The sequence below is a fragment of the Caloenas nicobarica genome, chromosome 4 (assembly GCF_036013445.1).
Source record: "Caloenas nicobarica isolate bCalNic1 chromosome 4, bCalNic1.hap1, whole genome shotgun sequence".
NCBI classification, from domain to species: domain Eukaryota; kingdom Metazoa; phylum Chordata; class Aves; order Columbiformes; family Columbidae; genus Caloenas; species Caloenas nicobarica.
This window is the reverse complement of record NC_088248.1, coordinates 8,244,531-8,271,484: the sequence shown is the minus strand read 5'-3', so window position 1 is coordinate 8,271,484 and position 26,954 is coordinate 8,244,531. Positions and strand designations below refer to the sequence as shown.

Sequence of the window (26,954 nt, the reverse complement as noted above, 5' to 3'; positions counted from 1 at the left end):
TTTATATGTACTTGCTTAAAACTCAGGTTTCCAATATATGCAGTTCATCCTACATACCACCACATTATCTCTGTCTCCTCTTCTCTTAAATTTGGCTAATTTTACAGCAACAGGAGTTGAGAGAAAAAAGACAAAATTAAAGGCACACATTACTTATCATTAACCTAAAAGTATTTTTCTAGAACACTGCTGTTCATAAAACAAAGCCAAAAAGATAAAGCAGGGAATTAAATATTAAACAAATAATCCAGAAAGTTAGAACCATGGTTCCTAAGCCAGATAAAATACGGCTTACCACATTGCTTTTTAATACTGACATAAGAAAAAAAAAATCCAAAACCTCAGGCTGTTTTTAGCCTCCAATAACAGACAGTATTATTAGTGTAAGAGGGGCACTTCATGACCTCAAGTGATGCTTTTCCTTCTCGCTTGTCCCAGATCAGTAGCAATAAAATGCAATTTCTATTTAAGTCCATTTTTCAATTTGTAGGTATCTGTGTGTGTATATATATATATGGAGCAACACAAAACTCATTACAGGGTTTAGCAAGTTGCTTTCACTTATGTGTATATTTCAGTACACAACTGATGAGAGAAACTAACCATTTGCGTTACAAATAAATTAATTAATTAATTAAAAGCACAATATCAAACGCAAAAATTCTTTCTTATTTTCAGTCGTAACCACACTAAAAAACCACCAAGCTGCACCCCCTCCCCCCCGTTTATTAAGCACATCACCACTAGAGGGCTCTATAAGGCAGAATTTACCTTGAATCTTCTTTTCACGTATGCAAATGACTCAAACCCAATGGAAAACAAATTCACTAATTACTTTTTTCTTCCCTCACGAGACTTTTACTAGATTTAAAGTGTTGACCAGAAAAGCTTGACTCTAGAAAGATTTTCAACTCACTGAAGAAAACACCCTAAAAATGTGACTCCACAAAGCTTTTTCTTGCCGCCCCTCAAGCAGTGGCTATGCTTTTTTTTTTAAAGAAAACAACACATTTTCTTGCCAAGACAATGCTTTGCACAACTGCAAATAACTTTGCACCACTATGCATGTGAGCAGGCAGCGTTGCTTCAGGCAAACATCCATAACTTCATGTCAGTGCTAGGGAGAATCCCTTCTCTTCTACAACAGCTAGTGCTGCAGACACATTGAAATATCCCAATTATTTTCTGCACTTCATCAAATTTCTCTGTCAAAGTAACGTAACAGATCTATGAACTATATTGAACCCTCCTAACCCAGCAACTACAGAAAACACAAGGAGAAAAAACATCCCTCCAAGAACAAATGCAGGGCGAATAAAGCCGCTCTCAATGGGCAACAACTTCAGCTTTCAATACTCACCTGTGTATTACCTTCTTTTTAACAAGGAGTTAGATCCCAGATAGAAAAAATATAAAGCCAGAATTTTAATGTGGCAGGGATAGATCCTACGTCCAGGTCAAATAGTGCAGCGGCCAACATATTCACTTGCGACCACCTTTTGAAAACAGGACTTGGTCCATGAGTGCTCTGCCTCTGCCAACAGTGAGCACCTGCAGATACCGACAAGAGGACAAGGAGACCGGCAGGTGACACAACTGCTGCCGCGTCCTGGGTGGGAAGCCAAGCACCGCGGGGTGCACTGAAGCCTTCCCGAGCTTCAGAGGAATATTGCAGGAGAGGCGCCCCTTTGCGCTGCTGGAGAAGATGGCAGGTGAGAAGTTCTTTAGGTGGCCCAGACATTAGCCCCAAAGGCTGCCAGTGAGGAGGAATCCAGTGAATGCCAAATTGCTGAGAGCCTACGCTGCCACTAACACCTTCCCCACACCCCTCACTTCAGACTGCACTGTGACTTTTCTTTTCCCCAGACACTAGAGCTACCTGAAACTCCCCATGTCTGCAAACACACCTTGTTCTGTCAGAGTGCTGGTGAGCCCACCTTTCCTGTTCTCTGTAGAAAAAGCCCAGGATATCTGTAAGCACCTATATAAAACTCAAACACTTCACTTATTAGGATCAGGAGTACAGTGATAGAATCACAGACAGGATTTGAATAAAAAGTTCAAGACAGAGAGGAAGGCGTTGTATAAAATTAGAGAACCTGTATTGTAGCTCATTACAGCACTACACTACAGGCAAAACATATTGGCTTAATGGGGAAAGGACAACAAAAAATAATTTTAAAAGGCATCACCACATGGCAGACATTTCCAGACACTGCTTCCACATACGGCAGCTCATTTCACACTCAGTCATGAAGGACATTATTCCATCAGCATCTAAATGTCCTACCACCTCCACAAAGATCTAAGATTATAAATTTTCTCTGGATATTTGTATTAATCCCATCCAATATTGCTCGTATGCATAGAGCATGCCATAATGCTCCTCATGCACTTCTCAGCTGGGAGTACAATCCAGTTCCTTATAAGCAAGAGACTGTTTCCTCTAGAGCTTCAACAGATATTGTTCTTTAACTCCTCTACACACAAATGTATTCTTTGCTTTGGCCTTGCAACAGCTTCAGGCTGACTCACTGCTCCATCTGCTGTGAGATCCAAAGCATACGCTTCTTGTCCTAGGCAGCAAGGTGATGCTTCACGCAATTGAAATATCAGCTGTCACATCATGCAATTAAAAGGTGATGACAGTACAGTCTTCTGATACCCTGTGAAAAAGTACGTCCCTGAAGTATGGAGTGAGAACAGCAAAGCAGAGCATGAATTTGGATGTAAGAGTGAAGATTCTATCATGTTAGTCTTCCAAAGCCAGAAGAATCAGGAAAAGTCTAAGTCAGCTACCTACAACTAGCTACTGAAGCATCAGTGAAAGAAGCAATTACAAATATGACAAAAGTAGTAACAATTCCAGCTTCATTGCAGGTTGGTACAGTTCAACTGCAACATGGTGTACCAGAGATGCAACAACTTGCATAGGATTCTGTCTAGAAAAGGGCAATTCTACAATGCCTTAAATTAGAGGCCTAAGTCACTTAGGCTCAGCGATAAACATCAACAAAAGTCTAAACATCTTCAGGTCTGGATTTAACTGATCTGGTTAAATTCACTCTGTAGCAATACCAGGAAAATAACAAGCATCCCTCACTAACTGATTGTGCTGTGGTTGAACTGTAGACTCAGTTTCTTGTCACAAAAGCAAATCTAGCAGAAATTCCTATGTTTTGTGGTAGTTGTTTTTCGGTTTTGTTTTGTTGTGGGGTTTTGTTTGTTTGGGGGGTTTTTTGTTGTTTTTGTTTATTTGGGGTTTTTTTAAGCTGACAAACACTTTTAATCTATTATCCTATGCAGCATTTGGTCAGACTTAGCTGAATTCTTGAACATGTGTTTTCTCACCTTGTTTCAATTTTTGTTAAAATAACCAGTAACTGTCGAATCCTGGCACTGACAAATTACCTGTTTCTTTTTGTTAAGCAGAAGGCTAATATATCTGCCTGTTACTGCATTCATCAATTTAAAAGTGTAACAGTATGATCAATTCTGATATGTACTTCGTTCCACACTGAACAAGATACTTTCGTGTAGATTATTCTACAAACCCCTTTTCAAAAGCGCTTGGTATGAGAGTCTGTGAGTGGACTCCTGGCTCTGCATGAAATCTAGGGAGATTCTACTTTTCTATTCTTATTCCATTTCCAAAGTTAAAGAGTAGATAGGCACCCTGTTCTCTTCCATCTTTCAGAAGAGACATTTACTAGCTTTTCAGTAATCCTCATAATGCATCCAATTAAAGAGACCAAAGACTCATGCAAACTTTTTCATGCCTTTTTTAAGCAATACTTAACCGAAAGCGCTGTGTGCAGAGGAGCCCTATGATGGGCTATCTAATCTTAGCCCTATGCAAGCAAATAGGTGACTTAAGAATAGTATTAGCCTTGTCTTACTCATCACATAGCAGCTTCTAAGAAGAACTTGTCTTAATGCCTTTGGCTTTCATTGAGATTTATACAGAAAAACCCATAGAATATCATTTGCTATCTTCCTTTGCCTTTATACCCTGTTATGTATAAAAAAATTCTACCAACACAAAATTTTGAAGTTTAGTTTGTAAAAAAGCATTCACAAAGGTTGTTTAAATGGCACGCCCACTTTAGAGAAAACCAGAAGATTCAACATAAAAAGAAGATAAGTAGGGATCAGTCACACATAGGTAACAGGTTCATACTGATGAATGTGCATGTAGTGAACCCGTAGGGTTTTTTAAAAAACATTTCAACTGATTGTTTACTCCAAACTCCAACATGAAGTCAAGCATTGACTATGCTGCTTCTCAGAAACAAATAGTTTAAGAATAACATTGAATCCTGGCTTGGTTAAAGAAGTTCAAATATATTCTGAGCAGTCTTCAGTTCTTCATCTGGGGCCACACTCTCCTCATGTGTTGAACAACAGTCATTACTTGTAATAGTAACTCTGATTTTACAGCTTCAACTTCTTTATAAAAAGAACTTTTAAAAAGTCCTTTACAAAAAGCTTTTCGTTGTTCTTCACTTCTGCAGATGATACGGTGAGATAGCGGGGAGATACTTGTCCCATTTTTAATATCCTTTTCCTATTTTAAGAGGGAAGAAAAATACACCAAAAAATCCGAATATTAGATTCATTTAAAGCAAGATAATTATAAAAATAACAGTAAATGAGCTGATAGAATAAATAATTTATCATCATTATCTGTTCTCCCCGTCCTTTCTGGATGCAAAAAACTAGCATGGTCTTACACAAGCATCAAAATATGCAGAATACTGTGCTTTGGTTTAAGCTAGTTACTATGATGCACAGAAACTTTTTACATAAAACTATAAATATCCATAAAAGATTAAAACGTACAATCTTCTTTTTCATATTTAAAACCTTTAGAAATTGGGAGCCTTTCTTATTACTGAAATGTAAAAACCACGCACTCACCCCGAAAGCCTCCTCCACCACCTCTTCCTCCTCTGAACCCTCCTCCTCCTCCACCTCTTCCTCCTCTGAATCCTCCTCCTCTTCCTCCACCTCTTCCTCCTCCAAATCCTCCTGAACATAGGAAAGAAATTACACTTTGAGGAGTATATAAAGTCTTTGTTATGCATAACAACCTATTTCATTTGCAGCTTCTGAAAGGAAAATAACAACAAAAAAACCAGAAACTGTCAATTGCAGGACAGTTGCTAGGTCAAATTAGGACCTTGTCTCTTCTAGGGAACCTTTGCAGCATTTCACGTATCATTTGATATACAACGTCCAAAATACTAAAGACACGAAGAAAACTCCACGATAACTTTTTTTCATGAGACAAAAAAAATAATTGCAATTACTAATTAGTTGTAACTCAAAAGAATGTTGAAACAAAGAAAACAAAAAACTTTGAAACACTTGTGCCTCACTGCACACAAAGGGGTAGGGTAGGGAGAAGAGGCAAGAACTCTGATGTAAGAAAAATTTAACTGCAGCTTTAGTTGAGGAGTACATCGCAGGTGATGTTCAAAAAGCAAAGGAGGATGAGATCGACCAGGTCATTCACCCTTTCTTTCAAACACTGCCTTTCAAGTATTTTGTGCAAACTAGATTTTTAGAACACACTAAATACAGCTTTCACTGAGTGTTCTGAGTGTCTATTAAGCCTTTACCACAAGTTTGCTTAGTAGTCAAACATTCTGTCTTGGTTATAAATCAGCATACTCTCCTCTCTATGCTTTGGAAGCTATTATTTAGCTAGCTACAGAAGTCCAAGTCTTGCCATTGAAAAGATATCAGTGTCTCTTCTATTGAACCATCAAACAGAAAAATGTATAACATTTTTCTTTTCAATACAATCGGTTGATATTCAACTGGAGCTTTACCAAAACAAAACAAACAAACAAAAGCACAAACCACACACCTTCTCCCCACCCCCTGCCAAAAACCAAAACCAACCAAACAAACACCACAAACAACCCACCTCGCACCAAGAAAACCCAACATCCTGCAGCTTTCATTCTTGGGATCCTACCTCTACCACCGCCTCTTCCTCCTCCACGTCCACCGCCACGTCCTCCTCTACCACCTCCTCTGGGAGCACCTTTTTCTCCAGGAGGCCTTGGCAAAAATCTCTGAAGGGGTAGCAGCTTCGCTGGATCAATATAAAACTGCAGGAAGAGAGTTCCATTAGGCTTTGAAAGTGCCAAGGCTACAGAGTACATTAAAATCTCCCTTTAAAAATATCCATAATCTGGTCTTAACCCTTTATATCAAATCGTCCTCTGCAAATAGTCAAATAAAGAAAGCACATGAGAAATAAATCACAATGTTATAAAGTTATTAAAATACAGATGATATTTGCATGAGTTTCATTTGTTACATCTTTTTTGCAGGGTGAGGAAAGGGAAGAATGTGGCAGATACAAAAGTGAAAAGGAAGAGCAAATGAATACTTATGTTTACAAAGGAAAACTAGCTTTTAAACTTAAACCTTTTATTATCTGAAAACACAGAGTAGATTTATCTAACTGGTGATATACAGTACTGTTATTGAGATTTGCTAACCTTTTGCAGTTTTTTAAATGAAGAGGCTTTCATGTTCTCAGAAAGTTTCACTGAAAAATACTGTTAGTTTCTTTAAGGAACATATCAGGAATAAAACATTAGAGATGGTGACTTCAATTATCATATGAAACGCACATTCAGACATTTTCTAAATGAAGACAAACATCATCACTGCAAATGAAAAATTACAATTAAAATATCAAGAGAAACTATTTTCACTTTTTCTCAGGGTTTTTTCATAGTTACAAATATGGTATTTTGTGGCAAAATGATTTTTCTGTCGATGTATTACGGCAAACGAAGAACATACCAGCGGCAAGAGTACATAAAAACGTTAATTGTAAAGAAACACATTTGTACAGCAAGTGACTACACCTTTAGCCCCAGGGTGACATCAAGGCAAATCCAGAACAACTTAGATGCTGCAGGGGTTCTGATGGTGCTGCTGCTGCTGCTGGGTGGTACCGCCGCCTGGCTGGGGAAAGACAAGAGCCAGCAGGGACTTGCCAGATCAACCACATGCCCAGCGTCATGTCACAGTGAGGTGGCAGACGCTCTCTGTAACCCCACGTGCTGTCTTGTACAAATCCATTGGCTCTCCAGGATGCAAGGACTTTGGTAAGCAGTTCCTGAGACCAAAAAGAGCTGCTGGCCAACTCTGCTCAATTAAAACTCGAGATTAAATGGGGAAGCGAGGAGCTGCAAAACCCAGTAACATGTTTTCTTAATATGTTATTGTAGGAAGAAAACAAGTTTCTGAAATTCAAATAATTCTGATACAAAAAGTAAACCTGCAAGTTAATACATTCGGAGTGTGAGAGTGACTCAAACCTGCACATTTTACTTCACATTTCATGCGGGAGATGAAAATGCACACAGGTGGATACTGATGCTCAATCAATCAACACAGGCTGAATCTTACTGCCACCTTACAGGGTTACTCACCCTCTTGTCACAGATTCTGTCAGTTTGGCAGCTACAACAGAATGGACCCAGTGCTTCTGTCTCAACAAGTTCGCTGTGCAAGAAAACATCCTAGCACACATGCACTTTTATAGGCAGTTTAAGTAATAAGCCGGACAATGAGTAATAGGACATCCTAGCAGAAACGCACCTTTATTATTATCTAATTAGCTGGAGCATGAGCAAGGTCCCATAATGCACAAAAAAACCCTCACTCCCTTGACCTAACTGTTATAGGTGAGTAACCTACAGCAGGAAATTTGGTCAGGTAGCTAGAAAAAGTAACATCTTGAACCTCCACGGATCCAAAAGACATTTGCCAGTACTGGTACTGACTGGAAACCTCTGCCTGGCATAAAGTACTTTAAGATAGACACTTAATGTGAGTGAGACACCTACTGACAACAACAGTTGCAGCTAGACTTGTGACTGTTCACATCTAACTGGTAGACAAGCCTTCAACTATCTTAAAATCCTCAAGAAATTTCATTCAGTAATCTATAAGCTTTTAAAAAATAAGTATTGTACATCACATTTTTTGAAGGATACAAAATCTCTCAGCTGTCCAAAGATTTCATCCACTTTGCCAATTTGTTCCTTATTATCCAAATACACCGGGGCGTTGAAATAAGGCACCTTGTTTTCCTCTGTTTTACATTTACAAACAATGTCATCTTCACATGGATGCATGAACTCTCCCAATACTGAAATAAAGAGCAAACAAGCTAAAGATCTGGGGAAGTCATTTTGAATTAAATAAATGTAATATCTTCATGTAACTTACAAACTACCCTTTCTGGAGGCCCCTGGTCATATCCGCCTCTGTTGAAACCTCCTCGTCCACCTCCCCGTCCAAAGCCACCTCCTCGTCCACCTCGATTAAAGCCACCTCTGTCACCGCCACCTCCTCCACGATTGAAGCTGCCTCCTCTTCCTCCTCCACCTCCTCGTCCACGAAAAGACATTCTCTACTGCCTCCTCAATTGTGGACAAAATTCAGCTGTTTAAGAAGTAAAAGATATTTCACGTTTGACTTGGTGTAAGAATTACGGTCTCCCAACAGCCTTGTTTGTGAAATTATTGCTTAATCACTGAAAAAAACACATGCAGGCACATGAAAAATTAGGTTTACACCTAAAATGTCATCCACTGCGACATCCACCTGTAAAGAGTGACCAGCGGGTGAAGAGAAGCTGCTAAATTGATGTATATTGTGATTAAGTTATAAAAGACATACCCACCATTAACCAATTGACATGATAAATGCCTTCTGACCACCTGCAAAATGAGGGGATACTTTTCAAGTTTTAGATCCTTCTGCATGACAAGAGGGGGACAGAAGATTAAGTGATACATGGTTTAGAAGCAGAGTGCTTAGTTTATATTAAACTAATAATTAATAGACGTAAGGAACATTTAACAAAGAACAGTTGTTTTTACATAACTGAGGACCTGGCACCTGACCCCAACAGGGGGAAGGACTGAGAGACATCAGACTATGAATCCTTAATGTAAAACACGGTCTCTTCCCGGAATATATACTGATACCTGTATACATACTGATACCTGTATTTACAAGTTAATTTAGGGGGAAGGGCAGCCCAAGCACCAGGAATCCGTATCTTAAATAGATTGATAAGGAGAAGGGTATTGTATGTAAACTGAGGCAGGTGTCGGGGTAGTCTGTAAACCCTGAAGTACCAACCAATGGGGAACAGGGGAGGGAAATTGTGGGATTTTGGGGGGATATACGCAGAGGCTTTTTGCCCTATTATGTGTGCCTACCTTTAGGTAGAACACCCGGTGTCGCAATATCGTTATTAAAAAAAAATTGCTTTGCTGAGAGATCCTGCCTGAGCCTATTTGCAAAATAATTGTTTCCTACATAGATGTACTGTAAGTAAGAAACTAAACAGTTATAACTAACATCGTCAATTATTTCTTAGTATAGACGTGTTATATGCCAAAACTTTCAAAAATTGTAATGCATATGTAATAATTATGTGAATATAAGCAATGCAAGGGCATCTAGTCCTTGGAGAACTTACGGAGGATGATCCCCAGCGCTGACAAAATAAATGCCGCTTAACAGTATAAGTGACTCCGCGGTTTATTTCTGTTTCACGGGGGGGCAGCGTGTTTCTCGCTCACGAGACCTGAACGCGACCCTCCCCAGCCCCACAGAAGCCCGTGCAAACCCACGGCGCCTCCCCACGCACCTCACGGGGCGCCGCCCGCGGGACGGGAACGGGGATCCCCGCCCGGAACGGCCCAACGGCCGCTAACGGCCGCCAACGGCCACTAACGGCCGCGACCCCGCGCGTCTCGTACCTCCACGTGCGCACCGCCCCTGCCGCCGGAAACGGGGCTGCCTGCCGTAAATGAAACGGCAGCGTCGCAAAAGGAGCGCGTAAGCGGTTCATCCTGCCGGGAGGCTTGGCCTGCCCGCTGGGATTAAAGTGCCCCTGCAAACCGGTTGTCGCAGATCCAGGTGTTTGTCAAACACTCGCAAATCCTCTATAGTGTAACACGAGTTTGTAATCCAGCGAGAATGGTCGTTATTGCATGGCTAGGAGGGTTTCTCGCTCTATAAAGACATCATAAGAAGGACACTGAGGTGCTGGAGAGAGGGCAGAGGAGGCGACAAAGCTGGTGAGGGGCTGGAGCACACGTGTGATGAGGAGCGGCTGAGGGAGCTGGGGCTGTTCAGCCTGGAGAACAGGAGCTGAGGGGAGAGCTTGTCGCTGTCTGCAACTGCCTGAAAGGAGCTGGGAGCACGGAGGGGCTTGGGCTCTTCTCCCAAGTGACAAGTGATGGGACAAGAGGAAACAGCCTCAAGTTGCACCAGGGGAGGTTTAGATTGGATTTTATGAAAAAATTCTTCACTGAAGGTGTTGTCAGACATTAGAACAGGCTGCCCAGGGCAGTGGTAGAGTCACCATCCCTGGAGGTGTTTAAAAGGCGTTTAGACGAGGTTCTCAGGGACATGGTTTAGTGCTAGAGTTTGGTTAGGTTATGGTTGGGCTCAGTGATCCTGACGGTCTCTTCCAACCGAAACGATTCTATGATGTGTATCTCTTACACGAAATCACATTTATCTTTTACAACTGTGGCAGTTGCACCTTCCCAGATCTGGAGTCTTCCATGGGCCAGTTGATGGCTCTTTTAGCACCTTAATGGGACCCTGAGTCAGTTGACAGGGTTGTTAGCAGAGGAGGTGCCCGGAGCAGCTGCAAAGCTTGTGGACCACGTTGTAATGCCCACAGCCAGATCTGACCAGACTATAAAACGGGGTTCCCACCAAAGGCCCCCCTTGGAGCGGTCTTCTCGGAGCAGCGGGTCTGTGAACTGGAGCCCTCTCCTTAGACTGGGACGCCGTCTAAGGAGACTTCTCGGTATTGAGAGCGCCTCACCTCCTCGTTTGAGTGAGTGGTAATTTACTGGACATATCCTTGAATGAGTCCTTGCTTAACCCATATGAACGATTATTGTGGGTACCCTGGAGTAGAGGGCTCTGGTTTGTTTCTTGTTAGTGTGTGCGTGCACGCTGTGGATCCTCATTATTCTTATTTTGCTGTACCCCAGTGATGTCCTCAACTGATATCCGAACCTGTATTTTATGTTGTCAGAGTGCTAACTAATTGTATAAACCCTGTTTCTGGTTGGTTTATTGGCTGCACTTTCCCGGCCAGAATAAAGTCTGTTTTGGAACTTGTTGTCTGCCTAAAACTGACTTTGGGGTACCTCTGCGACAACAACAATCTGGCAAAGATGAATGCCTGCAATCAGGAGAACCGCATGGTGATTCAACCAGCCTCCTCTGGCAAAGAAAGGAAATGTGTGTCCTTAATAAATGCTTCCTTTTAATCATTTACTTCAAGGGCTTTACTTTTGTTATCTCGCCTGGCACAGTTAAATTGAGGTGGGATCCTTTTGGAGAGATCAGATTTACCAGGTAATAGTTGAGGCTCCCGTACTTTATTTCTAAACGCTCTTTAAAATATTTTACTAATGGTTAAAAATTAAACACAAATCTAACAACTGACAGTCAAAAGAATCCCAGCCCGAGGAATTTGTCTACGAAGGCAGATAAAATTTCATCATGACAGTGGTCCCAGTTTTCTTGGTTTTCTTGTCTCTCTTTTGGTTTTGTGGATCAGAGGTAAGAATTTCTTTTATTGTGGCAGCAGCAAGATATTTTTTAAAAACAGTTAAAAAGCAGTTTATTGTTATAGAAGCAAAACCGGTTGATTCTTTTAACTTTCCTTTCGTAGTATTTGTGTTTCATGCATTTGTTTTAGCCCAGCTTGAATGTTTAAAACTTGCCATTTGTTTTTCATATATTGATTCTGGCATTTATGCTAACAGATTTCTGGAAAATACTTAAATCGTGATCCTATCCTAACCCTAATTTGCAAGCATGGCTGACCACAGAAAAGTGCTGCAATTTTCCTTGCCCCCCTTTTTTGAGAAATGAGATTACAGTCTTCTAACTTGGCAATGTGGTATATCGTACTGCCTGAAGGTTTGTTGCAGAATCTCTTCTGGCAGAAGTGTCCCAGAAAGCCCATCAGGGCTGAGCGTTCAGCACGCCCCAAGTCTTCTGGAGAAACCCTGAGATAAAAATCAGCACCTTCTGTTCCTATTCAGAAGTGCCGAGTACAATACGGGAGTTCTGCCAAGCCGGATCTGGCTCACAGTTTGGATTCTACTGACCTGAGAACAGCAGGAAGAAATTAGTAAGGTTACACAACCATTAAAAGGGGTTTTGTTGGATTAAATTCTGCCTCAACAACATCCTCGCTGACTTTACTACGGCCAGGATTTCTTCACAAGAACTTTAAACTTCAGCTCTATTGATTCAGCAGACACAGTCAAAGCTGATAATTCACATTTGAGGACTAACTAACTTTTCTCTCCTATTTTTACGCAAAGTTCACCCATGTATATTTTTAATGTTTCAACATTCTTCCTACCCATAGATCTCAGTGAGCAAAAGCAGCAACAAAGCCACCAGAGAGCTGAACAAATGTAGGTGCAGAGTCACTCACCAAGAGGCAGGTGGACGGAGGGTCTGTGCTGGCCGCCCAGTGATGACCACCAACCACATTGCAAATCCACTGCTCTGCAAGATACAGGAAAAAAGATGATAAGGAACGGAACTTAATTTTCACATTTCTTCAAGATACTTACACTTGTTACTTCAGCAGTCACGCAGTGAAACAAATCAGTAATTTTAGATTTCTTTATTTGCTTCTAAGTAGTTCATAAATATTTACAGGTGATATTTAGACACAAGGCAAATCAAAAAAAGTCTCAGAAAAAATCAAGTTGCTACTTCTCTTATTTTTCTGGTGTTTGAGTTCCCTTATGTTTTGATTTGCTTACAACCCTATTGCTGTGGTGTGTTATAAACCATGGGATTAAAAAATGTTTATGGTCTGCTGTGCACTTCAGCTGATGTTTGAAGAGTAAAGAGTGTAAAGTTTGTCAGAGACCAGTAAGAGTGAAGATCACAGGTAAATGACCAGACCTCAGAAAGATGAGATGGCCAAAGCCAAGGGAATTAACACTATAAATATTTAGCACTTTTGTGCTTATAGGACAGGAAAAAGGTTTCTGAACAAACACTTTATTGAGGTCAGTAAAGGCATCTGCAGAACTCTTGGTGCAATTTCTAGTCTTACTCCCTTTTTAAAAAATTTTGTGCCTTGCAGAATGCAGCATCTAATGCTGAAGAAAACCAGTTTGAGCAGGTTGAGCCTGCCCAGCCAGCTGAGCAAGACCTGTACCTCATAGAAGAATGCTTAAGCAACCAATACACACACAAGTCCTGCGAGAAAGTTTTTTGTCACCCATGGGAACGATGTGTGGAGGGAAAATGCCTTTGTAAGCTCCCCTACCAGTGCCCGAAGAACGGCTCTTCAGTTTGCTCTGCCAATGGAAGGTACTTCCATACCTACTGTCAGCTGAAGAGCTACGAGTGTCAACGTCCAGAAGCAAAGTTTCTGCACAAGGGAAAATGTGCATCTAAAGGTATTAACACCTTTTCCAAAATGCGTCAGTCACTCGTTTGTGGCCAAGGAGACAGTTACAATTTACAGTTCAGAAAGTCTGTTCATTTCCTTGCACTAATGAGAACATGAAACAGAAAATGAGCAGTCATTGAAAATGGACAGTATCTGTTGATTTTCATAAAAATAAAGTGATTGACAGGTCCAGGTTACCCTCCAGCCCCACCTCCGCTGATCCAGCCAGAGCAGCAAGTTGGTCCCAGGGCTCTCCTGCCCAGTCCCCGTCCCAGCACCATCCCCTTCCCTCCCTTCCTTATCCCACAGAAGCAGCAGCTCAGCACATCAGGGCGGCACAATTCAGTTGTGCCTGTTGCACTGAAAAGGATGGGAGAGGCTCCCTGGGTTCCTGGCACCCTCTCCATACAGCTTCACCTCGCTAAGTGAGGCTGAGGACCTTCCCTTCCCTGCAAACAACTGACATTTTGCTAACAGGCAGCAGAAGCAGGATCTGGCCACCTCACCTGAAGTGTTAGCGATTGCTATCAAAAGTCTTCTAATGAAAGTCATTACACTAAGGTCTAACCTTTCCTTGGTAGACCTCCAGGTACTCTTATGTGGTAGGAACCATTACCCTCATTTGTCCTGAAAATGATATCTCTTCAAAAATTGTCAGGCTCAAAGCCACGAAGTCAATCTTCAGAAAAATCAGGAATAATACCTGATGCTTCTGACTGCCAATATACTGTTCGTCCCAGATGAACTTTGGCTGTCAATACAAATTTAGCCCTGATTTGTTTCAGTGCTGTTCTTCCACTAAATACATCTACATAATATGATTTTGAGGATTTTTTAAATTTCTCTTTTTATAGAAACATTTGCAATCTCTGTGGACCATGGAGATTCACATTTGCTTCAAGTAAAACCTGTGCATCAAAAGAATGCCATGTTTGTATGTGGCAGTGAGTGGACTATGAATGAAGCAAACGTGGCCTGCAGGCACCTTGGCTTTGAATCGTAAGTTTGGGGAATTTATCTCAAGATAACTGCAAGGGATCTGGTAAAGTAGCAACACTTACTTAAGTGTCAGTCACAGCCAGGCCAAGAGTTAAGACAGAAACCTCATGAACAATGTATTGGCTCCAATATTCTGATAAAGCTTCTTAAATTGACACCTGAGAGTGAAAACCAAAACACAGATTTCTGTGATCTGTTACAGATTACAAATATGCAAACCATAACTGTTTTACTTTTAAAATAAAACTGAAGACCACTGCAGAGGTTTTCTCTCAGGTTAGTGTAAGGGAGAGTGCATAAAAGGCCCATGCCCAGTAGCTCTGAGCAATAAGCTGTGTGCAGAGAAGTTTCTCACGTCAGCTGCCGCTTGCACCAGCCAGACTAACAAGAACCAGACCACGTTTTTTTCCTCACTCCTTGCCCCGCTGCCATTCCTTGCTTTGGCCCCAGGGATGGCTGAAGCCACACAGAGCCTGTTCTTTCTCCTGCAACCGCATCGATGACCTGAGTTGCACATTCAGCTCCTCATAAAGACTCAACTCTATATCCTGTACGTAACAATGTTACACAGACAACTAATTTAACTTAGCCAGGGCTGCCTCCCCAACCCTGCCTGAAGATTAAAACTGCTATTGCAGTGCCCTAAATTGTCCCCTCTAGGTGAGAAGCAAGTATTTCCTAGTCCTGATCAGTATCTCTTTAGAACAGCAGAGAAGGGTTTGTCCTGGGACTGAGCATTCAGCCCTGGAGTCCCATATTAAGCCTCTCTAGTTACTTATTACACAACCCATTTTTCTTTAAGGTAGGAGACACATACACTGTTAGGAGGATACTGATCGGTTAAAACCAGGGGAGATAAAATTTACTAGTCTCATCCTTGCAGTGGCCTGAGCTTCCTCAATATGCCTTGGTTTTGATGACACCAAAGATACGTGACCCCATGCAGGATGGTTTCCAAATTACAGCTCACCTGTGTCCACACAGAGATAGAGATCTGAGCTTACCAGTTTTGCTACATAAGGAGACTTTTCTATCCATCACGATACACAGTGACTGTCATCGAGCTACATATGGATTTAGCGACAGTTCTATGCAGCAATTGCAAAAATTTGCACACTGTTTTACTTTTTCTTCCAAAGTAAACATCTCGTACTTACCCCTAGATGATTCCATGGGAAGTCTGCTCTTTTTCTTAGCCATGACCAAAATTTAACACTGAGAAAAACCGTGTGAATTCTAAACAACAAAAGCAGCGCACAATCCATTGTGAAATGATATAATTTGTTGTTGTTATTATTATATCTTCACAGAGGTGCTGAACATTACCAAGCCAATTCCAGTATCACAGAATCTGCCTTAAATTCATCGCACTGTCTGCAAATAACTTGCAGGGGCCTAGAGACAAGTCTTGCTGAATGTCACATAGAGATGAAATCAAGAGATAGTAATGAGGGATTTGTTAGTCTCCAGTGCCATGAAAATCTCAGAGGTTAGTAGGTCTTTTAGTTTTGTATGTATGTGGGGTTTTTACATTTTAAGTTTAAATAATTAGGACCTAGTTTCTTGAACTCTCAACCACAGCAAACCTGCACTGAAAAAATTCTTTTTTTTTTAATAAACCTTTTGCAGACTTCAAGACAAGTGAGGCAGTCTGGAGTCAAGACGGTCTTGAGTTTATGAGTTTGGAAAATCACTGTTGCTCCTAAAGTATTTTACAGATATTTCCCGAAAGTAAATATATTTCACTCACGGTCTGTTTGTTCCCCCATCCCTTCCAAGGGTACCAAGGTATATTGTACCCACAAGTCTTGTCTCTCCTGGGTTAACTGGTGAGGAGACAGGTGACAACCTTCTGCTCCCAGCTTTGTCTCTGAGGGAGATCAGTCAGGACACCAGCAGCACTGTAGCCAGACAAGCACAGCTACAGCAGAACTGCTTGTGACTTCTGGGGTGTTTTGGGACTCCCCAGTTTCTCACTGGTACAAGGGGAATCAAGTCCTTGTTTTGACTTCCAACAGCTTTCTTTTCTCTGTAGTGGGTCTTCTTTGGTACTGATAAGCATCAGCCTGAAATGCTGCTGGTTAGGAGAGCTATAAATTGTCTCAGGTTTTTCTTATGCCACAGAAGTTCATAGACCCAGGACAACTTCCTTCTGCGGGGGAACATCCATCGCCTTAATCACCTGAATCATTTACAGTGGGTTTGAACCCATCATTTCTGGCTTAGTCCTTGTCTAGAAGAAATGAAGTTGCCTTTTGCCAGGCTACAGCAAATAGGAGGGGGAAAACAAGTGGTCACATTGAAAGCTTGATGAGAAGGCAACTAAAACAATAAATAAAGATTCCTATTTACATTACCGGGCCCCAGCATGCCTACTGTCGATAGGCCAAACTGCTGATAGAATAAAAAGCGCAAGCAGAATATTTCCTTGGACAGTTGTGAGCCTATAGACATTCCCATACTAACTTCATTTTCGTTGTGCTGCAAAGCTTGTTCTGATGGCGAGTTTCATTGTGTCAACAAGAAGTGCATTTCTCTGACTAAAACCTGTGATGGGATCAATGACTGTGGAGACCTGAGTGATGAACTATGCTGTAGAGGTAATAATTTCCTTTCTCCTCCGTTTCAAAATCATTTCAGCAGAAAACTGCCTCCAAAGAATATTTACAGTGATGTAAGAGCTAAAGTCGCTTTTCCAGTAAGTCACTACATTAAAACAATCAAACCATAGTTTATGTATACACAAGTACAAAAAAGTAGGCATAATATAATTTTTTGAAGCAGGCAAGTGATCTCTGAGAATCTGGACTTCCTCAGAGGATGAGAAGATACAATGAGATTATTTAAGAGGCCGTAAAACATTGATACAAGAAAAATGAGCTGTGTTAGAAAGAAAATGTGTTTTCACTTGGGAAAAATCAATAGTAATTAAACAAGACACTTTTTCCAATTAACTCTCTTTAAATCAAAGTAAGATCTCTCTAAAATTTATTACTAACGCAAGACTATCCATAGAATATCTCTGAACAGTTCCTGTCACATTGCTGGTTCATGAATAGTCATTCTTTTAGCATCTGCAATTCCAGGTACAATAATTTTGATTATAAACAAGGAATGGATCTAGTGTGACCTGAATGCAGGAGAATACTCTCACAAGTTGGGTTTCAGGTGCCAAACTGTAATGTGGGTTGCAAATCCCGTCACTACCTCTAAATAACCTTGATTTTTTAGTTTTACAACTGTCAGTAAATTTAGTCTGATAGTCGAGGAAACACAGTACCAGGCATTTTATAAAAAAAATAATAAATGCCTGTGGCTTCATATATTTGGAGGTCATTTCTTCAGATTCCACTTGACCAAACCAGTGCTGTTTCAGCTTTATGGCCTGAAAAAAATGCTTCCTGGAATCAAAAGAAGTATTTCAACTGAGCTCAGTGTTCTTTGGATCATATTGGGATATCTGGATACTTTTAGAGAACTATCTTTTCTATTAAAAATGTATATCCTTAAATAGCAGATTGACATAAGATCGTAAAGTAGCTCAAAAAAACCTGCCATAAATTAGAGCACAGCTTTGCTTTTGATAACATACAAAGTGATCACAGGAATTAAAAAGAAGGGGGTTCTCAGGTTTATAATAACGTTTCATATAATCAAGAATGTTACAAGAAGTAAGTTATTAAATCCAGTGTCTTCAAAATAGGATTCTTGATTCCTAACCCTGCATTTAGATGATTCGATCATTAAACCACCCTGGACTCTGATTTTGGGAGGAAATTTGACCCAAGCACGACAAACTCCTCATTTGAGAGGATCAGTAATGCTGGCAGAACTGGGGGTCCTTTGGCTGAGGCTGAGCACGGGCAGGTGCTGTGGATGAAACTGGTAAGGAGTGATACCAAGTCTACCAGAACAGCACTGAATTGGTAATAGACACCCTTACTTTTTAAGTCTTAAAACTCCAAGGTTGTACAATGAGGAGAGCCAAGTATTCATTGTTTTACACTTGCAGAGCCCGCTTTCGTGATCAATTCATGAACAGCCAAGTCCCCCATAGCATGGATATTATATTGGTTGTATTTTTAAAAGCGCTTTAACTATGTGAGGTTGCTGAATCAGATGATCCTGTGATTTACATTTGGAATTCTCCTGTGTTACAGAGTGCAGAGACAACAGTTTCCACTGTCGGTCAAATATCTGTATTCCAAATGAGAATGTCTGCAACAAAGAAATTGACTGCCTCACAGGAGAGGATGAAGCTCGAGTTCTCTGTGCAGGTTTCCTTCTGAAAGATGTTTTTGTTTCTTTCCTTTCATTCTGCTCAATTATAATTAGAGACTACGTAATGCATTCCATTAAACTATTTAACAGATTAGCAAAACCCAAATGCATGCAAGAATTAGTCTTCCCAATGTTATGTTATACATGGTAGGAAGAAAAGATTACGTAACTTTCCTCCCTTTCCTTCTAGAAAAGAAGAGCAAGAAAACTAAAGCAAGGAAGAACCAGATAATGTTTTAGGAGGCTTAAGGCAGATTATGTCTTCTGCTTACATGGCCATCTATCAAACTGCTATCCTCAATTTGTGAAGAAAGAGTAGACATGGCGGGCAAGAATATTTTCCTCACAGATGAGGAATTCAACTAGTTTGTCAATATAATAATTCTTCTGTGCTGTTCCCCTCACTGTTGAAAAGATTTTGGTTTGAAATGAGAATGTTTTTTTCTTGCTCTGATAAGAGACAAAGTCTAAAGCCAAAGGGTAAACACTATTGGTAAATGATAATTGGCAAAGGTAAACTGAACTCTAAAGGTAAACATTACTGTCAGTAACATGAGAACAGACTCGGTCCTCAACCACCACTCAGGAACTGAGTTCAATGGGCATTTTGTTTGAATAAAAGATGACAAACCAGATTCAGAGAGCATTTACTTTACCTCTCATGTTGAATACTCTCCCTTACCCACACAGTACATAACAGCATCATCTAAATCAGGAAAAAAAAACCAAAACCTGTTACCTAGTACTCCTTTGGGCTTTAGAAAGCTCCAAAAGGCCGATGAGGCAGGAGAAAGAATTTCTGTTGTTTCCTGGTGGAGGAGACCAGGATATCACTTTAGAGATTAAAACAAAACAAAAAAAAACCAAACAAAAAACCAACCAACCAAACCAAACAAACAAACGAACAAAAAACAGAAAAGGGTCATTTATCGGGGTTTCTTTGCAGAAGGGTTCTCTAGGCATGGGAAGCGGAGTAGATGTCACACAGTTATGCATAAGTATCTGCTGGATGTAGGTCATTTGTAGGCTGAGGCAGCCAAAGAGTGTTTAGTAGGAAAGGAACGAGCAGGCACTAGGCTGAGAGTATTGCTGTCCATCTGAAATGGTGTGCCCCTACGCCTTTAAAATATGTACCACAATTTTGTCACACAAACATACATTCAAGTAATAGAACAAATTCAAATGTTTGCCAACATTTTTAGTATTTGTTATTTTACTACAGGCAAAGACAAAGGTGCTGAAAATCACAGTATGGATAAAGGTAAGTGTAATTAATTAATCCTCCAAAAACAGCAGCATACCCTCTTATTAGTAGCTTTCTAGTTACCAGCCAGCTGGCCAGATCCAGAACACTCAGATATTTGGACTTTGTGATTTAGTAATACACAGTCTGGGGCTTAATATTTGTCTCACTTTCCACTAATCTCAAGAATGCCATAATAATTTGTCCTGGCTGAGGACCCACATCTGCACGTTTTAGCAATTGATGGAGGCAAACTCTCAGCAAATCTAGGGGAACTGCTTTAAAATTATTTGCCTGAATGCAAGCAGCAGTGGAAAATGAAGAGAACTAATGTGATGCTAAGACACAACAAATTTTCAAAGCATGAACAGATGCCAAAATTTTTGGTCTTTTCTTTCCTGCTACTTCAGCTGCTGGCATATTCACAGCACTCAGATTTTCAAGATAAAGATAAACCTGTCTCCAGATAGAGAGAATGGATACCTGAATTCTGAGACACATTTTTCCTTTTTGTTAAAGAAAGAAAAAGGATAAAGACATTTCTTCCCCAAGTACGCTGTGGTCTTACAAATCACACATTAACTCGACGGAAAAGAATCGTAGGTGGAGAGACTGCAGGAAAGGTAAAAAAACCCCAAACCCAAACCCAGATATGAATTCATTCAGCATCAATTTAAATGGGCATTATGTCCTTCTGTTAAAATGTACAGAAATGACAAAATCAGCTACAACACTAATTTCATGGTTTGCAGCAGTAATGGCATCACACTGTCGAAAGTAAAGAGAAGCAGAATTTATAAAGTAAAATATAGAACTGCAAAATTGAGCATTACAATACAAGTACGCATTGAAAATTATTCAGAAAAATCCTTAATACTATAGCTAGAAGTAACAATTCTGACAAAACGGAATTTAAATTTGTGCCTTTGAAACAGAATACACTCAAAAATCCTACACTCAATCACACCAGGTCAGGTTCTACATCTGTTTCTCTGGCTAAAACGGGTTTCGTGACAGCTGGAGAGAAGGAGGAATCACACAAAGTCAGAAGATTGAACAAAATTACTGCATTTTAGATTATATATCCTTTATATCAGGTGGAGCCCAATTCACAATTTCTGGATGGCAGATTTTTTATTTACAATCAGATATCGTCAAGGAGATGAGGTGATACCAAGAACTGCATTTCCCTTTATGCACTAAAAATAGTACAATTATTATGATTTCACATTATTTGGGTGTTTGTTGTTTGAACAGGGTGAATTCCCTTGGCAAGTGGCGATTACAGAAGGTGGCAGTGACGGTGCAACACTGTACTGTGGAGGGGTTTATATTGGTGGCTGTTGGGTTCTGACTGCTGCACACTGCGTCAGGTAAAAACAACAAACTGCGAAATTATCTTCTTGCAAAGCAGAAAGATTGATTTGGATATTATCGCCCTTCTCAGCTACCTGTTTGTTAATTCCTGTTTGCCTGTTGAATATAACAATTTAAAACGCTGACTCACAATAACGACAAGGAAGATTCAGAGAAAGCAGGATATTTTGGCAGTGAACAGAAAGATGAAAAAGCAATGATGAGTTTGAAGAGACAGAGCATTCTTCAGTCAGACAGTAGGCGGGCAGGAAAGGTTCACCGTAACCACCTCTTTTCCCTGTCTGTGCCTTGGGGAAGTCCAGGATCTCTTCCCCGAGCACGTCCCTGGGGTCACATATTCCCCAGAACAAGCAAGAGCAGACAGGGAAGATTTGCCAGTCCCTGTGTCCCACCCACATTGGCCCACTCTTCCTTCACTTGCAATCAGAGCAGCACCCAGGCCTGCCTTCTCTTTGTCACAGCACTGAACACAGAGCCTGGCCTTGAATATTCTCTGTATTAGTTGCAGTTGTCAGCAGTGAGTGTCATCTGCCTTGTGTTTGCTACATTTCAGAAAAACCTGGACGTCAAGTGCAGAAAGAAACTGTATGGATATAGTATGAATTTTTATTCTAGAGAAACTTTGATGCATTGCTAAAGTTTACAGCGAGTTGAAATGTACAGTGCTTCTCTTAAGTACTGAAATATACTGTATTTCACTGTTGTTTTTTTTTTCCAGGGCAAACAGAATTCATCTGTACCGTGTGTGGGTTGGACTGTTGGATACAATGGATTATGAGAAAGGGACACACACGTTCACACTAAAACGGCTGATCATCCATGAAAAGTATAACGCGTCGACTTACGAAAACGACATTGCTCTGCTGGAGCTGAGCGGGAAAGGAGAATGTTCCCTGGCACGCAGCACCCCTGCCTGCATCCCCTGGTCACAGTACATGTTCAGGCCTGGGGACACATGCAAGGTTTCCGGATGGGGACTCGAGAAAGGTATTTGCTTTAGTGCTCACTACAAGAATGTATTATTTGCATCACGGCATTTTCTAATTGCAATCAGCTTTCATTTTGACAAGGCCGAAGAGCAGTTCTGCGCAAAGCACTCAGGAGAGGCTGAGTACAAAGAACGCGGGCTGTGGTTTGGCATTCGGCTGTCACCGTGGGGTCTCTTTTCTGTACGGCTGCCTCTGCTGTTTCACCCACTTGGGAAATTGATCTGGAGGACACCCCTGCTTGAAAACCACCCTAAGAAATGTTCCTTTTGCCAACCCAAGACCTGGTAACGATATTTAACAAGTGGTGGTCAGTAGCTCACAGTGTCCCACAGCCCGTCCTCTGTCCCCTGCCCAAAAGGGTCTGAGCTGCAGTCAAAAGCTACAGAACTGGGCACATCTTGTCTCAGCCACATTGGAGTTTAGCCCAGAGAAGGTTGTGCAGGGACAGATAAGCCCAATGTAATCAAGCTGTCAAAGATTTGGGAAGCATTTGTTTTGTATCAGAGTGATCACAGCCTGGTGCTGGCACTCCTGCATACTGACTGTGAGGCTTCTCCTGTTCATGCTCCATAGCAGCCCACAAAGCAAATTAGCAAATGGACAGAGAACAAAACAGAGGATCTCCTTAACCTTGTGAACACATGGTTCACCTGTGTCTTCAATATCTGGTCCCTTCATCCGCAAAAGATAGAGCAGAACTGGAAAAAAGGTAACAAGGATGATCAGAGCCACATCTCCGTCTCATGGAAAACAATATACCAGTTTCCTGCTGTCTAATAATCTTGACATGGAAACCACAGAAAAAAATGAGGGAGACAAGGAAAGAGAAAGGGTGAAGATGTCATAAAATGAAAGTACTGTATTTAACACTGCAATTAAACCCCTCTGCTTTTATTTTGAAACATATGGCCAAGGTACTGCAATTAATTTGGGGTAACTTAGTGGCAGTTTAAGGTATCTGGTTTATAATACTGAAGATTATACTCTGTAGATAAGCAAATATATAACTTGCAATTTATGATATTAAAAGTGTCTAATATGTACTTACCATTTTTAATTTCATAAGGTTTGTTATTTTTTTTTCTAGGTTATACCAAACAATATGTCCTCAAGTGGGGCACTGTTAATTTATTTCAGAATTGTTCTGAATTGTATCCAGGACGATTTTTTGAACAAATGGCATGTGCAGGCAAGCATCAATTTTCTTACTATAACTTCTCTACCACCAAGCCTACTGTTTATAAGGTCAGCCATAGCATCTGTGAATCTTTAAGACTTGGGAAAGACAATAAACCAACTGCCACAGTATCACCATTAGCAAAATGCTACTAGCCACTAGAGCCTGGGATGCAGACACCATTATACATCTATTTATAAACAGCGTTAAGATGACAGCATGGCAAGTTTCTACAATTATGTGGGCAAATTTTGGCATACGATTTGATTTGTTTACTAAATACACAAGCACTTTGCAGCCCACTGAACTCCCTACCTTTACTACATTTTATTCTGATTCAGCAGCATATTTACACAAAGGCTGGTTTTAGAGTACATTAGATGTTCTGCTGCCTAGAATGTGACTCTTCATCTGCTTAGACATTTGCTATTATACCACCACACTGCACTCCAGGAAAAATACAATTAGCTTTTCAAACTAAGATTAGTCTGGCCAGGAAACTTGTTGTCACTTCTAGTACTAAAATACAGATTTTGAATACACATTTTTTTGCTTCTCCAATAACAAAATGTATTGCCAAATACATGACTAAAAGAGCAATGAGTATTCAACTTACAGGGCAGATAGTTTCAACTGTTCTTTAAATCAAAAAGTAAAGGCAATAGTTAAACAAACTGCTTAATGAGAAAAATAAAAACCAGGTATAAAAGCCAAATCATTTGCAATAAATTCAGCATGACTTCTAAAAGATACCGGGTTTCTCTACTGTGCAAGTTCTGTAACTAATCTCCTTGATCTCCAATGTATTTCAAGCGATCATACTTTACCAAGAGGGAACAAAGACAGTATTACATTGGACAACATCAGAAAAGGAGTATCCAGGGTTAGGTTCTCCTCCCTGATACAAACAGAAACTTTGGAATTAAGGGCTAGTATCCATGGGAGTTAGTTATATAATACAAGCAAATATTACTTAAACTGAGTAAAAGCAATAAAATATTGTTTTATAGGATTAGTAATTCCAATTCTAAAAAGTTCACAAAACTCTTTTTCAGTAATGTAGAGATTCAAGAAAGAAGTTACATTTCGAAAAACTTGGAGACTCACACTTAATATGGGTTCCTTCACACTAGGTAAATCAACCAAGAAGAAAACAGTAGTACAGGTGTTAGAAAGCAATAAACTTTCACTGAGTACACAGGACAAAGCATAAATCATATTTTTGCTCTGTAGCGGTGCCTTCTGTTTATATGACATCTTCCACTTTCAATTCATTTTTTCACAAGCGCTATATTTGCTGAACTGCAAACAAGTAGTTCCGTGAGCACTGAAACTTGTGGAGAGCACTGAATCCTGCACACTCGTGCCCCAGGGTCGCAATCTGGTGCTGCAGAAGGTCCACACTGTGACCCGGACCTTGCAGGGAGGGCACTTACAGCCAGTTGCTCTCCCTCCCATCCCAGTATTCGCATACTCTCCTTCGTGTACCTGCCCACCTCTTTTCATAGAGCTGGTAGAGAAATTATTTTCATCTCAGAGAAATTTCAGGTAGAGAAATAATTTCATCTCAGAGATGAGACGAAACTGGCCAATGAATTATCAGGTAGAGGGGACACCAAAGGCAGACACATAGACACACACATCTTCCAACAGCTTTGTTTCCATAGGAATCAGCCTACTGATCTTTTTACCTTTTTCCTCCTGCTTTTGTACACATTTCATGGGCTACTTCTAATGATATAATAAGCAATATGGCTGAATTCTTCTCTACTGCATAGGGTAAAACAAGACTCACATCACTGACATCAAAACTAACAACGAGAATTTGGGCCAGCCACAAATGTAAAGAGAGGCCCCGCACTTAAAAATAAATACGAAATGATAGACCAAAGAGGTTAGGAACCTCCTTCACTGGCAAATATCTGTCAGGAAGCGACGTGGACCTGAAAAAACTCCTGAGCTCTCTTCTGTGCGTTAGCTTTTACAAGAACTTATTTTTATTTCCTCCAGGTACTTACGATGGCTCCGTCGACAGCTGCAAAGGTGATTCAGGAGGACCCTTGGTCTGTTTTGATGCAGACAACGTGGCGTATGTCTGGGGTATCGTGAGTTGGGGTGAGAACTGCGGGGAGGCTGGTCACCCCGGCGTCTACACAAAAGTCGCCAGCTACTATGACTGGATTAGCCACCATGTGACACGGAGTCTCATTTCACGGTATAATATCTGAAACTCGGAAAATTAAATACTTTTCACCCATGCAAAAATGAACACTAGTCCTTTTTTACAATCAGCAGCCATGTAACTTGGCAACTATTAGTACAAATCTTTAAAGAATATGTTTCAAAAATTCTTAACATTCTATGAATACCACAATTTTGCAGAAGCCTGTAGGAAGAATCACACAGGATCACAGAGTGTTAGGGATTGGAAGGGACCTCGAAAGATCATCCAGTCCAATCCCCCCGCCGGAGCAGGAACACCCAGATGAGGTTACACAGGAAGGTGTCCAGGCGGGTTGGAATGTCTGCAGAGAAGGAGACTCCACAACCTCCCTGGGCAGCCTGGGCCAGGCTCTGGCACCCTCCCTGAGAAGAAGTTTCTTCTCATATTTAAGTGGAACCTCCTGTGTTCCAGTTTGTACCCACTGCCCCTTGTCCTATCATAGGTTGTCACTGAGAAGAGCCTGGCTCCATCCTTGTGATACTCACCCTTTATATATTTATAAACATGAATGAGGTCACCCCTCAGTCTCCTCTTCTCCAAGCTAAAGAGACCCAGCTCCCTCAGCCTTTCCTCACATGGGAGATGCTCCACTCCCTTCCTCATCTTTGTGGCTTGAGACTTTTGCTGCGGACTCTTGTGACTGTAAAAGTCTCTAATAAAAGCTGGGAAATGAAAATAGCTTTTTCTTCTTGTTACTTTGGAGATTTTTTCCCCCCACATTTCACATTGCATTTCAATTGTGGATGTTTATTTATTTAAAATGGACAACCATGCTAAAAGCAGTCATTGGAAAATTACTGCACTGGCAATACGTGAACTTCACACAAACGACAGCAACCAGAGCACTTTTAACACTTTAAAGAACTGCCATCATCCCAAGGTCCAGGTCACTACAAACCCACAGGATGTTGCCTTGCTCAGCAGTTGGTTCTTTAGGCTTACTGTGAAAGACTTCAGACCATCTATTAATTGATAGATTGGCTATGATCATGAGATTTGTTGTAATGCAAAAATTACCCAAATAATGACTTTGTTTGGTGGTAGTTTTTTTCAGCTACAAACTCAGACAATTTTTATCCAGTTAATACAACTCATCTGATCATGTAGGTTGGGACAATTTTTGTAGCTCCAAGTTTTATTACTTTAACTGCAGC

The 26,954-nt window shown here is 40.7% G+C and overlaps 2 protein-coding genes across 5 annotated transcripts; one reads left to right on the top strand and one right to left on the bottom strand.

The window, feature by feature from the left end:
* Window positions 1-716: 716 nt before the first annotated feature.
* Window positions 717-12,584, bottom strand: GAR1 (GAR1 ribonucleoprotein). Of its 4 annotated transcripts, none has more exons than XM_065634509.1 (7): window positions 12,533-12,584; window positions 8,266-8,481; window positions 8,031-8,185; window positions 6,519-6,578; window positions 5,987-6,122; window positions 4,921-5,031; window positions 717-4,567 (listed from the first exon to the last, which is right to left on the bottom strand). In XM_065634509.1, exons 2-7 carry the CDS (start codon window positions 8,444-8,446, stop codon window positions 4,554-4,556), a joined length of 657 nt encoding a protein of 218 aa, XP_065490581.1. In that variant the 5' UTR covers window positions 8,447-8,481; window positions 12,533-12,584; the 3' UTR covers window positions 717-4,553. The 4 variants fall into 4 exon arrangements, with proteins under 4 accessions (XP_065490581.1, XP_065490580.1, XP_065490578.1 ...); XM_065634508.1 differs by lacking the exon at window positions 12,533-12,584 and adding an exon at window positions 9,813-9,861; XM_065634506.1 differs by lacking the exon at window positions 12,533-12,584 and adding an exon at window positions 9,530-9,833.
* Window positions 11,584-25,804, top strand: CFI (complement factor I). Its single transcript, XM_065634505.1, has 12 exons — window positions 11,584-11,643; window positions 13,199-13,517; window positions 14,365-14,509; window positions 15,820-15,998; window positions 16,999-17,109; window positions 18,670-18,786; window positions 20,013-20,051; window positions 20,553-20,656; window positions 21,291-21,406; window positions 22,129-22,397; window positions 23,487-23,588; window positions 25,587-25,804. Exons 1-12 carry the CDS (start codon window positions 11,584-11,586, stop codon window positions 25,802-25,804), a joined length of 1,779 nt encoding a protein of 592 aa, XP_065490577.1.
* The last annotated feature ends 1,150 nt before the right edge of the window (window positions 25,805-26,954 follow it).